We start from the raw sequence: 16,486 nt of genomic DNA, 5'->3' as shown, positions 1-16,486 counted from the left end.
CGAGTCAGTTTTTTCCTTTCCTTTCCTACATCTATATCAAGTGTACATATTACCATTCTGTGATCACTTCCAACATTTACCTTATTCAGGACGGTAACATCATTCACAATATATCTTCTGTTAGTGAGGATGAAGTAGATTTCATTAGTTGTTAATCCATTTGGACTCTTCCATGTCCACTTTCTGTTCACCCTTTTCTTGAAAAAAGTGTTCATTACTGACAGTCCTTGAGATTCTGCAAATTCCACAAGTCTTTCACCTCTTTTATTTCTTTCACCAATTCCAAAATTTCCTATAGTTCCTCTTTCTGCGCTGTTTTGCCTTTTTCCAACCTTAGCATTGAAGTCCCCCATAATAATAGTGTAGTGGGTTTTCTGCTCATCTAGAAGACTCTCAATTTCAGTGTACATTTCTTCAACCTCTTCATCATCATGGTTCGATGTTGGTGCATAAATCATTATAATCTTTAGCTTGTACCTCTTAGAAATCTTGAGTATTAGTCTTGACACCCTTGGTGATGTACTTTTGAATTCCAAAATGTTGTTTTTAAAATCTTTATGGACCAGAAACCCAACTCCACCTTCACTCCTTTCACTGTTTCCATTGGTGTACAGCAGATTTCCACTTGATAAACTTATAAGTGATTCATTTCTTCTTCTTGTTTCAGCCAAACCGATGATATTCCAATTCACATTTTCTAATTCCTTTTCCAGCTCTAATATCCTGTCTTCACCGATGAGTGATCGTACGTTATAACAGGCCAAGTTCAATTTCCGTGCATGGCAGCCTGGTCGTACCCAGAGATTCTTAGCACCCTCTGCTTCCACTCTGATCCTCTCGCTGCCGTAAGAGGGAGAGTGAAAGCTGCTGGGGACTGAGGGCCATTTGTATTGTTGTGCTCTCATTGCTGGAGGGTTTGGTCTTTTCCTCTTCATGCTGACCAGGCGTCTTGAAGAGAACCACTCTACACGTTCGTTGACACCTAAGTGACGTAACAGGGCTTACCATCGAGAAGGTGTGCATGAGTGGATTTTAGGGAGGCAGGCCAACCGGACTTCTCCTAAATCTTCTGTAATAGAGAGATATTGGATCCATCAGTGTTTTAGGCTGAGTGTCTGATAACACACAGGATACCTGTTCCCCTCTAAGCCCTACGAAAGCAATAACCCTTCCCTTTACCCCTAATGGTAGTTACCTCTTTGAGTAAATCCCACTTCAGCACACTGTGATCACTGTCACCTAGTGGTTCATTTATCTGCAGATTCTTAATGCATGAAGAATCACTACTGATAATCAAATCAAGAGTATTACTCCCTCTAGTTGCCTCCCGAACATGCTGATGTAGAAAACAATCATCCAATAAATCCACAAAAGCCTTGCTAGTGTGTGAGTGACCAGCCCTCAAATTCCAGTCAATATCTGGGAAATTAAAATCCCCCATTATAAGACTCTGATTTACTGGCCCACTCTATTTCCCTGTACAATTTCTTATTATACTCATCAGAGTCATTAGGCCTATAGCACACTCCTATTCTCAGTTTTGATCTCCCAATGCCTATGTCACACCAAACTGACTCGACACTGCATATATATGCATTAATGGCTTTAAAAAAAGGAGCTATTTGCTGATCTTAAGAGCTGTATTATAGATGTCTAAGGGAAGAATAACAAATTTTATACACCTTCAATAAAAGTAACATGTTACACACTGACACATTTCAGTTTATTACTGCTGATGATAATAGAGGTAAGCCACTTTGTTTTCCAAGAGTCAAAACAAAGAACAGTACTGTGTAATTAAAAGGACTAGGAAGACAGATAAAATATAATACAATTTTGGCATGGAATTTTATGCTGTGTTATATAACTACAGAAATATTACTAAGAATAATTTCTTGTGCAAAAATCGTTGTTTTGGGGCTGAATTCATAAGTAAAGGTTCCATCATAATGTTCTTTTTTTAAAACTTAAGTAACTGGACTCATAGACTTTAATTGAAAAATTAAAAATTTTACATCTAAAAAAATAATGGATTATATTTTACTTTCTCTTGAGAGCTTATGACTTGAACTAAAATTTATTCTGATAGATTTTGCAGGACTTTGAAGAATATCTAAGGGTTGTTAATATTTTTCATGCAGTTATCATATCAATTGACATAGCTTGACTTCTTAGCTAATAAAATTTAAATTTAATAAATAAATAAATTTTCTGTTTATACTCCAGGACGACCACATGGTCAGAAGAGTTCACAAGGTAGGAGAATACAAGAAACGGCACCGTATTCAGCAGTCATGGGCTTGAACTCGGGTCACTCAAGGCATGTGTACTTATGCACCTGCACGCCTGACCACTTGGCTACGGCAACCTCAATTTCTTAAGGGAGTGTGTATTTATCATCATTTGAGATACAAGAGCTTTGGTAAAATTGTGAATAAGTCAGACCATTTTAACCTGACAAATTTTTAAGTTAATTATCACCTGGAGAATGAAAAAGACCTGGGGGTAATTGTGCAGTCAGATATGAAGTTTTCTTATCAGTGCAGACAGGCTGCCAGAGCAGCTCGTGGGGTCTTGTCAATGATACACAGCAGGGGTGGCCAACGAGTCGATCGTGGATTTAATTTCAGTCGATCATGACGAATTTTAAATATACAGTCATCCCTCGATTTGTGCACCTTGTGCAATGAAATTTTTAAGATGGTAGATTGTGGCACATTTTGAACGAAACAAGTAGATCGCATCACAAATTAAGTTGGCCACTCCTGATATACAGGAATTTTGCTAGCAGGGATAAGGAGGTAATTATCCCTTTGTATAAGGCAATGGTCAGGCCACACCTTGAGTGCTGCATACAGATCTGGAGGATGTAGAGCTGCTGGGATGAGTACAGAGAAGGGCAACAAGATTGGTGAGGGGAACAAAGAGTTTCTCTTACCAAGAAAGGCTTAAGTTCTGAAAATTGCAGCATCTGGAGACTAGATACCTGCAAGTGATCTGATTGAGGTGTATAAATTTCTTGTATGGTTTGAGCAAGCTCATTGCTGATGATATATTTTCTCTTGCTCAGATTATGGATTCGAGGGGACATAAATTCAAATTGAGGAAAGACAGCTGTAGAATAGATGTGTGGAAATTTGCCTTTAGCCGGTGGGTGTTGATTGCTAGAACAAACTTCCATCTGTTGTTGTGGAAGTTGATAGCTTAAATAAATTTAAGAAAAACTGGGCAATGTTTGGGAGCAAATGGATGGATGAAATGTTATTTATTTATTTATTTATTTTATGTTATTTTTTTTTGGCTGATGCTGTGCAAGCTTTCTTTCTTGCATCATATGTCTCTACTAATGTTAATGCTATTAGTATAAAACCATATTGAACTGTATATAAAGTTGAAGTAATTTTCAAATGCAGACTGACTATCACTTACTACATATTACCTCAACTGCCATGCCATTCTTTTAATGTGTTAATATGATTTACTTATGCTGTGTTTAAGACCTTTCACCAATGAGCTAAATAAAAATTTAACAGAAATGTAATCAATGTTTAACAAGTATACTCTTAGTTAATTACTGTTCCTATAACTCATACTAAGGTCCCTGTGACCAACTTACAACTGCAGCATATGTAGTGCTGATATATTTTCTTTATTATTTTGTTGATTAAACATTTTATTTCATATTTTTAACAACACAAGGTTTGAATAAAAATTGATATATGTACAATCTATCCAGTCACCAATACTGTTAATCTTGTCTTCACCAATGCCATTTCCTAGTAAATGTGAATGTTAGTTTTACCTTTGGTTAATCATAATCCAAATAAAAATAAAGAAATTTTCTGTTTATACTGTGGAATGGCTAATGTCTGAAAGTTAGTATATAGATCAGAGGAGTATACAAGGTAAATAGAACAATATAAGAACAGCATTGTATTTATCAGTCACATAGTCTAGAACCACAGTCAACTGAAATGTGTGCACTACTGTATCCTCACATTTAACCACTCAGCTACAATCACTTATCTAAAACCAACCTTTTCTAAAACCAATCTCAGTTTTGCGTTGTTTGGCATCAATGTAATGACAAGTGAGATGGTAGGAAATTTCTATAATACTTATTTTACATTACTCTTTTACATCACTTCAACCTAAAACTTGCTCAGATCACTTCACTCCAATCATCATCATGGCAATAAAAACTTTTATTTCTCATTTTGATTTTCCAATCAATGTGCTATGATTATTCAAGACAATAGGACATATCAAAATTGGCTTACATCAAAAACTCCAACTTACTGCTTATACTACAAAAAGTTAAAATATAATGCCCTTTGTGGCAATTTAGTGAATTTGCCACTTGTCGCTCATTTGGAGATCTAAGTTAAAATCCTATCAGAGACTGGAGGAACTATTAAGGTCTCTTTAAACAAGGCTGTAGTTAGTTAATCTCAAGCAGAGATTAACTAACTACAGCCTTGTTTGTTAGTTAATCTCAAGCAGAGATTAACTAATTGCAACCTCAAATCAGTTCACAAGCATATACTTCTTCTACCATATGTATAAAGACTATAAGAACAGAGTGCAGCATAAAATAAAAATTTATTTCATGTGTTTATATGCATTAGTGTGGAAATATGAGGGGGTGGGGAGCCACAGCATTGTCCCATTAAAGAAAATTCCTCTTTTCAAGAACTACAGCCTTTCAATCAAACTCCTGAATAATATTGAATTTTCCACATATTTTATCCAAACTGATGTACCAATCATTCTGAAGAGATAATTTCATTAGCACAAACGATATAAGTGTTGCTGTTTTGGCTAGTCTACTGTACCAATTGTTATCTGCTACATTAGCAACATTTTCTGAATAGTTCCTGCCATTCCTTTATTTTCAATGATAAACAACTACCTTTAAACTGCACACACACATTATATGATAAATTTCAAATAGCAAAACATTAATACACTTTATTGTTCAATCTGAAGGAGCAGCTGCTATTTTGAAAAGTGACTACCACTGTCAATATTTCTAACTTGATATCATAGAAACTACAAATAAACGTTAAGACAGAAGTAAGTGGTAATAAGTATATGCATTTATAGCAAATTTGATTATCCTTACCTTTTTGTATCTGTAATATTGTAGATACTTATCATCATTAGTAACTTGTCATGTACTGCACTGACTGTAGCTAGTTACCTACTCACAGAAGAACAACGAAGACCACCAAATACGGAGGAAGCGGAAAGGTCAGGGAATGATCACCGCATATTCCCAGAGCAATATGGGCTTAGTTGCTAATGCTCCTAAAAACCAAATAACAAACAAACAAACAAGAACAATGATCCCTGAAATGACTACCTAGGTAATGGTACTCTTGCAATATGTGTCTCCTTTTTGAGGAAGTGGTGTTTATTTTAGTGCTGCTCTAGGAAAATTCACGGTCCTTTTATGGCTGAATCAGGATATAAAATAACTGATATTTTTGTAGAAAACTTGGGGTTTTTTTTGCTACATATGGATGTTATTTGGTTTTTAGGAGCATTAGCAACTAAGGCCATATTGCTCCAGGAATATGCGGTGGTCATTCCCTTGACCTTTCCGCATCCTCCATATTTGGTGGTGACGGGCTCGAACCCCGGTCTAATCAAGAAGCATGTACTACGCACTGCTGCTCCTTCCCACCTGGCTATGGAGGTGCCCTTGCTACATATGGAAATGATACTTTAGTGCTAGTAGTAGAAGTAGTAATAATGTGTACTTTTTACTATTTTTACTCATAAAAAAATAAAAATTCACCAATAAATAAGGTGTACAGTCAGTCCTCGTATAGCACGACAGTTGTGTTCCTAGAAACCCTCGTGCAATGCAAAATCGTGCAATATAAACAACAGGCCCTATGGGAAAAATAGGGTTAGGTGCCGATCACCCAAGACTGAACACACATTTGTAACCAAAACATTACCAAACACAATAAATTATCGTAATAAAATACGTAAGTATTTTATTACGACTATTACGTAATAAAATATTGCTAATGCTTTTGCTTCTATCATAAGCAAACTTGTTTTTTGTTTGATTTTCTATCCAAACAGATGACAGCCGTTCCATCTCCACCAATTCTTTGTGTCTTAATCTAATGGATTTTAATTACACTTTGAGTTGTTCCTGCTATGAAAGTTGTTTTTATTTTCTCTGCATTCTTTGTAATTCTCGGTGTTGCCTCATTTAGGCATGTAGCATGTGCAATATCACATGGTCTTTCATTTTGCTCAAAGCGCTTCACAATTTCATATTTTTTCTCTATCGACAGAGGCGGACTGGCCATAAGCATTATCGGGGAAACCCCAGTGATTTTGGCCATAAACGCTAGTATGAGGCCACTACAAATTTTCCCGAGTAAGAATTTTTGACCTAGTCCGCCTCTGTTTATTGATATTGCTTTTCTTTTTCTCTATGAATCTGTAGTGTCTTCACCAGGACACTTCCTTTTAACACCTTTTAAGTATTTTACTCATTTTTAGGGAATAAAGCACAATTACAAAATGAGGAGGCACGCTTGATACACATAAACAAAGCTGCATGCGTGTAGCAACTGAATAAACAACACCGTAAAGGCAAAGATACACTAACACCTCACTAGCTCATATTTTACTAAAGCACACTTCTGGGGTTACTACCACAAAACAATAAAAACAATTTCCAGCTGCATTTCTGCTAGCGGAATCTGTTATAAACTGGTAGTAAACTCGATCTAATTGCATTTGCGATAATACCAATAGCTGGAAATGTGTGGGTTTTTACTTTATTATGGTGAAAAGCATTTCCCCTTCACTGATATAAAAAACATAAATACATTTTCAGAATCTTCTCTTCATTCCTATCATGTTGTGTTCAGTTTGGGTGATTCTGCATTCGACTGCCATTTCTTGTAAACACAAAGGCGAATCGTGCATAAGCAAATTCAGTTCATGTTATATACGATATTGTTCCCCTATTTATAAATCGTGTATGATTGAGTCCGTGTAGCGTAAACACGTGTAATCACGAGGACTGACTGTATTTTGTTAATTAAGAAAAACATAAAATCAAAAGAAGTGCATCCAGTTGATATAGATGAACAGTGCACTGTTGAGTTAGTTTGGTGTGACATAAGCACTGCGAAAGCAAAAATAAGAGTAGGAGTGTGTTATAGGCCTAATGACTCGAATGAGTACAATGAACAATTGTACAGAGAAATAGAGTGGGCTAGTAAATCGGAATGTCTTATAATGGGGAATTTTAACTTCCCAGATATTGACTGGAACTTGTGGGTTGGGCACTCACACACTAGTCAGACTTTTGTGGATTTATTGGATGATTGTTTTCTGCAGCAGCATGTTCGAGAGGCAACCAGAGAAAGTAATACTCTTGATCTGGTTATCAGCAGTGATCATTCATGTATTAGGAATTTGCAGATAAAAGAACCACTAGGTGGCAGTGATCACAGTGTACTGACGTGGGATTTACTTAAAGATTTAATTACCATCAGGGGTAAAGGAAAGGGTTTTTGCTTCCGTAAAGGCAAGTACAGTGGTCTCCGACAGTTTTTAAATTCTGTACAGTGGGATCAACTGACGATGTTACCAACAGTAAATTCTAAGTGGGAAGCATTAAAGGAATTAATCGTGAATGCTACTAAAAGTTTCATACCTATTAAGAAATATTGTTCAAGGTTTAGGCCTAAATGGTTGTCAAATGAACTAATGAGACTCGTAACAGAGAAGAAAAATGCATGGGATGCATATAAATTATCAAGCGACTCAGAAGCCTATGGCAGATATAAGTTAATCTGTAATCAGGTCACAAAGGAGGTTCGGCAGGCGAAGGCAGATTACGAGAAATCCTTGGCAAAAGATGCTAAGAAAAACAGCAAGGATTTCTTTACTTATATAAACTCTAAAAGGAAGGGGATGAATCTGATCGGTCCACTTGACATTGATGGTTCGACTGTTGATGATCCTGCTCAGATAGCAAACAAACTGAATGAGTATTTTGCATCTACATTCACACATGAGGAATTATTAAGGTTTGAAAATGGCAGAAGGTTATCAAATTGTAGCAGGATACTTAATGATTTTGTAATAACTGAGAGCAAAGTGGAAGAGAAACTGTTGAAGTTAAACGTAAGAAAAGCACCTGGGGTGGATGGGATCTATCCAGTTATATTAAAGGAGGCAGCAAAGCAACTAAGCAAACCCTTAGCCATAATTATGAGAGCATCCTTGGACTCAGGGGAGGTTCCCACGGACTGGAGATGTGCAAATATATCCCCAATTCACAAAGGGGGATCGAAGAGTGACACGAGTAATTACAGACCAGTTAGTTTAACTTCTGTTCCGGGTAAAATAATGGAGTCGCTGGTTAAAGATGCATTGCAGGATCATCTAGACAAGACTGCAGCAATAATTCAGACACAGCATGGGTTTGTTAAGGGAATGTCTTGTCTGACAAATTTGATAGGATATTATGATGTGGTTACAAAGGAACTGGATGCAAAAAATAATTTTGATATCATATATTTGGATTTCAGGAAAGCTTTTGACACTGTTGCGCATGGAAGACTATTGTACAAATTGGAGCAGAATGGTATTAAGGGTAAGTTGCTACAATGGATAAAAGGATGTTACAAAAGGATAAAAGGATGTTAAGTGCGAGAAGACAGAGGGTGGTAATCAATGGGTGCTGCTCTTCTTGGACTAATGCTATTAGTGGAGTCCCACAGGGTTCGGTGTTGGGTCCACTGTTGTTTTGTATATTTATCAATGATATTGATGAAGGTATATCAGGCTTAGTGTCGAAGGTTGCAGATGATACAAAGGTTGGCAGGGTTGTTAATGACAGTAATGGCAGTGTGCTACTGCAACAGGATCTAGATAATTTGGGCAGATGGGCTAAGAAGTGGCAACTGAAGTTTAACGTTGACAAATGCAAAGTACTGCATATGGGTAGAAGTAACCCCAGAGAAACGTATCAACTGTGTGGTACTACACTTAAGGTGGTAGAAAATGAGAAAGACCTGGGAGTAATTGTGCAGTCAGATATGAAGTTTTCTGAACAATGCAGACAGGCTGCCAGGGCAGGTCATGGGGTTTTGTCAATGATATATAGGAATTTTGCTAGCAGGGAAAAGGAGGTGATTATCCCTCTGTATAAGGCAATGGTCAGGCCACGCCTTGAGTACTGCGTACAGGTCTGGAGGCCTCATTTTAGGAAGGATGTAGATTTACTTGAGCATGTACAGAGAAGGGCAACAAGATTGGTGAGGGGAATGAAGGGATCCTCTTATCAAGAGAGGCTTAAGTTCTGCAAATTGCAGTTGCTGGAGACTAGGCACCTGCGCGGTGATCTGATTGAGGTGTATAAGGCCTTGAATGGGTTCAGCACGCTGAATTCTGATGGGATCCTTCCACTTGTTCAGATTACGAACGTAAGGGGGCATAAATTCAAATTAAGAAAGGACAGATGTAGAATAGATGTGCAGAAATTTGCCTTTAGCCAGCGGGTGGTTAATTGCTGGAACAAACTTCCATCTGTCATTGTGGAAGTTGATAGGTTGAGTAAATTTAAGGAGGAACTGGACAGGCATTTGGAGGGAATGGTGTGATTATTTTTTATTTTTTATTTTATTTTTTTGGCTGATGCTGCATAAGCTCATATATTTGCTTTCTTGCATCACATGCCACTACTACTACTACTACTACTATTTCTAATATAATATTTAAACAGCATGCTGTACAGGTTTTCTTGATCAAATTAGTTGAAATTAAAGCATTTAATCAACATAGGCTGAAGTGCCAAACTGACAAATTGTTTGTCAGTTTGACACTTTTTTTTGTCTTTGTGATCTGCGGGACAGAGGAGAAAACAGTCATGGAACGTATGATTGTTAGACTGCATTATTAATAAACAGATTCTAAACTCTACAGAAGTGAAGTGTTTTCATTTCAATTAAGCTGTATTTATTTACTTATAATTATAACGACTATCTGATAACCAAAATTTCTAATTTAGAGTTAAAACAGAAAATGTACAGTGAAAACACAATGTATCGTACAATGAAAAAGAGAAAAACTTAACTGTTTAAGTTTCTCATTTTCGCTGTGGAGATTTTTCAAAGAAACATTATTAATCCTCCTTTTGTTTCTTTCCTTCTCTAAAATAAGCTTTTGTTCTCTAAATAATGCTTCAATTTTTGGAAGATGGCTTGGAGCTGAAAATTAAAAAAATGGTTCACCGATAAACTTTATGCCACAGAAACTATATCGTTAAGGAAAAGATTCATGGAGATAATTGCTAATTTACACATTAATTTTATAAAACACTATAAACTACATCTTCATATGAATACCAGCAATGCTAACAAAATTGATCGTTAATTCAATAGAGGCTTATGTATTAATGATCAACTAAATACCATCCTAAATGGGCTTTTACACTATTAAGAGTAATACTAATGAAAATAAAACAATAATCTTAATCTCTAATAGCACACTGCTCTGCTCTGATCTTGTGGAAATTGTCAGAGAATGTGAAAATGTCAGAGAAGTCTAGCATTCATAGGCACATCAGTACAGGACAAAAATGCTAACACATCTGATAATAACTCATCTACATGGAATTAGTAACAACCTCAATAAAGACAGATATGAGAGAAAAAAGGAGATTAAGAAGTGTTGATGATGACCAAGCTACCAGAGATGCTTATGAATATTCACATGATAGGTTAACAAGGCATTTTTTGTATTTTAAGTGAAGTAAGATTAGTTGTTTTCATTTGAGCCTGTGACCACCAAATACGGAGGATGTGGAAAGTTCAGGGAATGACCACCGCACATCCCCGGAGCAATATGGCCTTAGTTGCTAATGCCCCTAAAAACCAAATAACAAACAAACAAACAAACAAACAAACCCTTGTTTCAAAAATATCTATAAAATATAAATATGTAGTGCTATCCGTTAATTAAGAAACTGATGGATAACACTACACATTGGATAGAAAAAGTACTAAATCAATTGTATTTGTTAAAGTTTAATTAATTGCATTTGTTAAATTTTAATTAATTTTTAAATGAATAATAATAATATTAAAAATCATATGGCAGCAGTGGTACAGGACTTTACTGGCCTAACTGAACAATATCTGTTGCACGTTAATCACCAGTTGAAGATTAATGGTTCTTCCTCTGTCTAGTTTCCTAAATATGCACAAAGTTTCACTTGAGTAGTTTTGGAAACGATACTGTTGTTTTCACAGAGTTATTAAGTAAAATTCTCAAAACACAGAAATATGTGCATATGTGCTAGTTTGGATTTTCACATTTTTAGCAGTTTTATGAACATGAAAATGGGAGTGAATAATAATTTCATGTTCTTATTTTGCATTTTTTCCCTGAAAATAATTAATAAAAATTTTGATTTTTTGAAAATAACAAGTGAAAACACATTTTTATAACAAATTTTTTGCTAACAAAATAACTACATTTAAAATATGCTGCAAGCAGAGTTTTAAAAAAACCAAACACCTTTATTCAGAAATAAAAAAGAAATAAGTGGGCCTATCAAGCATAATGCTGTCAAGAGTGTTATGAATGGGAGAATCACTGCTGCTGGGTTAAAAATATTTCAGGTAACACAGCTTATTTTTATAGGTATTTGTCAGGAAGGACATGAAAATGTAAAACTTAGCGTCTAATCATAATTGGCAGATCCATGAGCAATTTCAGATAAAATGCATGAAATAAAACATAATGATAATGAAATAAAATATATAAATTAATTTAGATACAGTGCAACCTCATTATAACGTGGGCAACAAGTTTAATACCCATGTTATAAGCGAAGCAAATTATAGCTGAAAAATTTTACATTTTTTCCCAGTTTTTTTTTTAAACATATTTATATAGTAAATAAATGAGTATATATTCATGAGTATACAGACTAAAGGACAAAGTATTAAAGGTTATATACTCCCTTTACATTCTACTAACACACAATGCCGTTATGAACCTACATTTTATGCATATGTTCTGAAATAGCAGTGTAATTTAGTTTGCTAGAACTGGTGACAGCATTTTTTCAGTATATAATTCTTAATGGTGATCAGATGCAATAAATGGAAGATGTTTAATATCACTTTGACGTTCTAACCATGCCATCACATCATTAATGTTTTCAAGAATTTTGTTAATCATCCACTTTATCTCCCTATGTCACTGGCCTTCTGTTTGTCAATTGTCTTCCCATTATTCACAGAGGCTGCGATTTCTTCCTTGCTCAGGGGTAATGCAAGGTCTAGTAATTCAAGTGATAGAATTTCCAAAATCACAATGCCAGCACATAAGTAGCTTACCATGATAGTAGGCTTTGAAAGCTTGAATAATGCCATGATCCATGGGCAGAATTAGTGTAGTTGTATTCCTTGGTAGAAACATGACTCAGATTTTGATTTCAGGACATAAGAAGAAGGATGAGCTGGGCAGTAATCCAACAGTAACAGAGCCTTTTCTTATAAAGTTTTTTAGAAAGGAAGTGGCATCTCACCTCAGCAAAAATATCACTCGTCATCCAAGTGTTGGAGCTATTTTTATAAATCACTGGTCGAGATTTCATGCCAATGTGCTAAAAACACCGGGGGAGGGGCTTTGACTTTTACTGATACACAACGGCTTTAGCTTGTGATTTCCAGTCTTGTTTGCACACAATAATTCTCTCATTGTTAGTTTAAATGCCTGCTTTATTGAGTGCCTTTTTAATATCCTGTGACTTGTCGGGGAGAAGTTTATAGTACAGCACTCTTTCGTCACAGTTGTACAACTGTTCATCTGTGATTTCACCATCTTGAATCATATTACAAAGAAATTCAGGAAACACTTCTGTTGTTGTAATGTCATCAAATGCATCTATAATGAGCCACCTTTCAGAAGCTTTAAATACATCATCATCTCCACCAAGTAGCTCGTGAAATTTAAGTGCCTGCACTTTCAAAATTACCCCATTTATTAGTATTCCTTCCCTATGCTTCTGTAGAAACCACTTGTGTGAATACTGGTTCACATCACTGTTGGAACAAAGTCTGGTTTTCTTTCTTTAGAGGCCTACTTCATCTTCTACAGAGTCTATGATTGAATGCAAATTTTCTTCCTCTTTCATCCAACCACAGATCATTCCATCTGGAATTTCACACTTGCAAAATATACTGCAGTTTGTTTCACCACTCTTAACCCTCTCAATAATCTTTAACTTTTTCTTCAACTGTATAATTTTTTTCTTTTGGTGGCCATTACTTCTGTCCTACTGATTTTGTAATATTTACTATATTTATTTCTGATGCGGTAGAATTTACTGTTTTGAGAAAACTAAATCAAAAAACCAAACTATTGTTGATGTATAATTTTGTCTAGTTTAGCCCTTAACAGTTTTTGCTATCCTAAGTGTAACTTCTAATTGAAGAAAGGATATCATGTGGTGTTGTTTTCAAAAAATTTACTTTGTAACTAACGTAATGCACTTGATGAACAGTAGCCGTATTCCCCTCCAGAGGTAGCTATTTGTATTAGAATTCCACTCATATACTCTTTTAATGCATGTTTAGCTGAGGGAAGAAACTGGATGTCTACAGTAATTAGTCTCTGATAAGTCCTTTGTTTACAAAAATTACTCTGCAACTGAATACTAAAAATATCAAAGCAAATATACAGCCAATTTTTCCTCTTATACTCTTCTGTATATACTCTTATATACTGTAGGATGTACAGTAGATAAGAGTATATACAGTTTTCATTTTTTCTGGTTTCCAATATGAAATTGCTAGTTCTTTGAACACACTACTTTTTTCCATAATTTGTTTTGGGGGACATGATCATACAAGTGGTATATTCAAAACTGCAGTATGAAGAAGCATGTTATATTGAAGTTGCACTGTATTTTTAGTCTGATGGAACCTATTAACTTACATGACAGCATTTCAACTGAAATTTGAGGAATTTCCTGAGATTCTATATCTTCATATGAATCTTCATTGTCTGTACTCACTATTGCATTATCTTCTAATTCTGTTTCTGCAGGAATTAAAGGACCTATTGTCTCTCTGCTTTTAAGATCAGTTAAGGAAAAAAGAACATATTTACATTACATACACACACACACACACATATATATATATTAGGAAAAGTATATGAAGAAAAGAGTAGCATACAAGATGTACAAGAAACTAAGTGAAAAAAAAAATATATATTTAAAAAGAAATAATATCAAAGAAACAAAAGTGTAAAGATACATAGTAGCAGGATGGAAGAGTAGAGACCATGAAAATTGATTAAATTTAGAAAAAGAACAGGCAATAACCGAGAACGGTATAACTAGAATCAAATAATAAAGAGACTAATTTAAAATAAGAAACAGCGTGAAATATCACCATTCAATGGAGAAAGATGCTGAATGCTACAGGAATCCTAATAAGTAAAAACAGAGATGGCAAAGAAATTAATTAATTAATTTTTATTTATTTTAGTCATATTGGACAATACTATTATTTTTCTTGTGCATTGTTAAATTAATTTCTTTTCCAATTTTGTTTTTATACAGGGTGTCCCAAAAGTCACTTAGGCTAAATAAGGTGAATTTCAAAAAAAAAAAAAATTTAACGGAAATATTATACGTATATTTGTATACATAATACAGAAAATGAACCAAAAAAATCATTACTTACATACATAACTCAAAACTTTAATTGTTACATTCTACATATGCACCATCAGTGTCTCTACAAATCTCAAACTGGTCAGCTGCATTGCAACATATACAAGCATTTCAGGGGTTATTTTTGAAACTGCCTCCATAATACAATTTCTAAGATCTGGTATATCCTTAATTCTTCTTCTGTAAACATTTGACTTAATGAAGTCCCAGGCAAAGAAATCTAATGGGGAGACCGTGCCACCCATGGCCAAGGTCCTCCACGCCCAATCCATCGATTGGGAAAACGATTGCTGAGGTAGTCTTGAACAATTTTTGCATAATAGCATCATGCCCCATCCTGCTGAAAGACTACAGTTCTGATTGTTTGTTTGTTTGTTTCGGAATTTATTAGGTGCATCGGCAACTATGGCCATAGTGTGGCACTACAGTTCTGAAAATACCATCCTGTAAGTTGGGGTTCAAGGAATTGTTAGAACAGGTCAAGGTAAATGGTTCCTATAACTGTAGACTCTGCAAAGAAAAAGGGTCCAATAGACTTTTGATTTAGTCATACCAAGCCACACATTCTCTTTCGGTGAGTCTCTTTCCCACAGTAATCCCTTCAGTTGGTTTTTCCTCTGACTAGATGCGACAGTTATGTCAATTGACCTTGCTACAAGTGTGGAAGGTTACCTCAACACTGAACAGAATGTTGGTCATTACATTCTCATTTTCAATTTTTATTGCAAAATACACATTGTTGTTCTTCATGGATAGTCCTCCTCATGCAAGTTATGAAAAATTTGAATGTGGTAAGGCTTTTTATGCAGGTTAGAACGTAAAATTCTGTGAACTATTCTGCTGTTTTTGGTATGCCCAATCTGCATGATGCATCTTGAACCGATAATTGTCGATCCTCCTCAAAGACATGGTGCACATATTCAATGTTTGCACAGGGTCTTCCTGGACATCTAGATCTTTCGTCGTCATGCACAGATCCAGTTTGCTTAAACTTCACCAGGAGGTCACGAATTGCTTTGTTTGTAGGACCCGTTTTATGAAACTTTCATGCAAACTTCTCCCTAATTTCATTACATGTCATTCCTCTTATCCTACATTAATATATTACTACATAAATATATTCTTGCACATTCATCACAATGGTATGGGTCTGGAAAGAAAACATAATAATTAATAAATTATGAAAAGTTGTAAAACAATGTAAATATCTATATTTTGTAGAAAAATAAGCATATAATCATGTCATTTGGACATTTTTATGAAATTCAACTTATTTAGCCAAATAAATAGTGACTTTTGGGGCACCCAGCATATTAGAATCCCATAGCAGCTAGTTCTCCAGTGAAATGTGGTATTTCACACTGCACGGTAGAGCCCCACTTTTTTCCAATCTACTAATATGGTGGTTTTATTGTATCCATGTTCATTACTTTCAGCACTTGTTCTGCTATTTTGGGGTTTTTTAGCATGACATGCTCGGCAGCCAAGTCCGAGAAGAGCATCACGCACTATTTTATTGTCAGCGATTCAGTCTGTTTACAGCACTTGATAGTGTAAACATGTTATTAGGCTTTTATATGCATTCGCAATAGAAAAAAAAAGGCTAAGTTCCACTTTCGGCGGGTTTCTGGAATCTAACCTGCCACGTGAGTGGGGCCCCAACTGTATTTTATTTTAAACTAGTCTCCTCAATAGCTTTATTATTTGATTCTAAATTGTTCTTGGTTACTGTCAGTTCTTTTG

The 16,486-nt window shown here is 35.3% G+C and overlaps 1 protein-coding gene across 1 annotated transcript in view; it reads right to left on the bottom strand.

Moving 5' to 3' along the window:
- LOC150083648 (uncharacterized) overlaps positions 1 to 16,486 on the bottom strand; it is a 250,721-nt gene that overhangs the window by 152,597 nt on the left and 81,638 nt on the right. The window contains exons 11-12 of the mRNA XM_090378554.1: positions 13,999 to 14,135; positions 10,124 to 10,256 (exon numbers count right to left, since the gene is read on the bottom strand). Of these exons, the coding sequence (XP_090234680.1) occupies positions 10,124 to 10,256; positions 13,999 to 14,135 (270 nt within the window). The remainder of the gene's footprint in view (positions 1 to 10,123; positions 10,257 to 13,998; positions 14,136 to 16,486) is intronic.

This window comes from Mastigoproctus giganteus, chromosome 7 (genome assembly GCF_048544385.1).
Source record: "Mastigoproctus giganteus isolate SK-2022 chromosome 7, ASM4854438v1, whole genome shotgun sequence".
In the NCBI taxonomy this organism is placed as follows: Eukaryota; Metazoa; Arthropoda; class Arachnida; order Uropygi; family Thelyphonidae; genus Mastigoproctus; species Mastigoproctus giganteus.
Note: the sequence above shows the minus strand (reverse complement) of the source record. Positions and strands in the feature narration are given on the sequence as shown.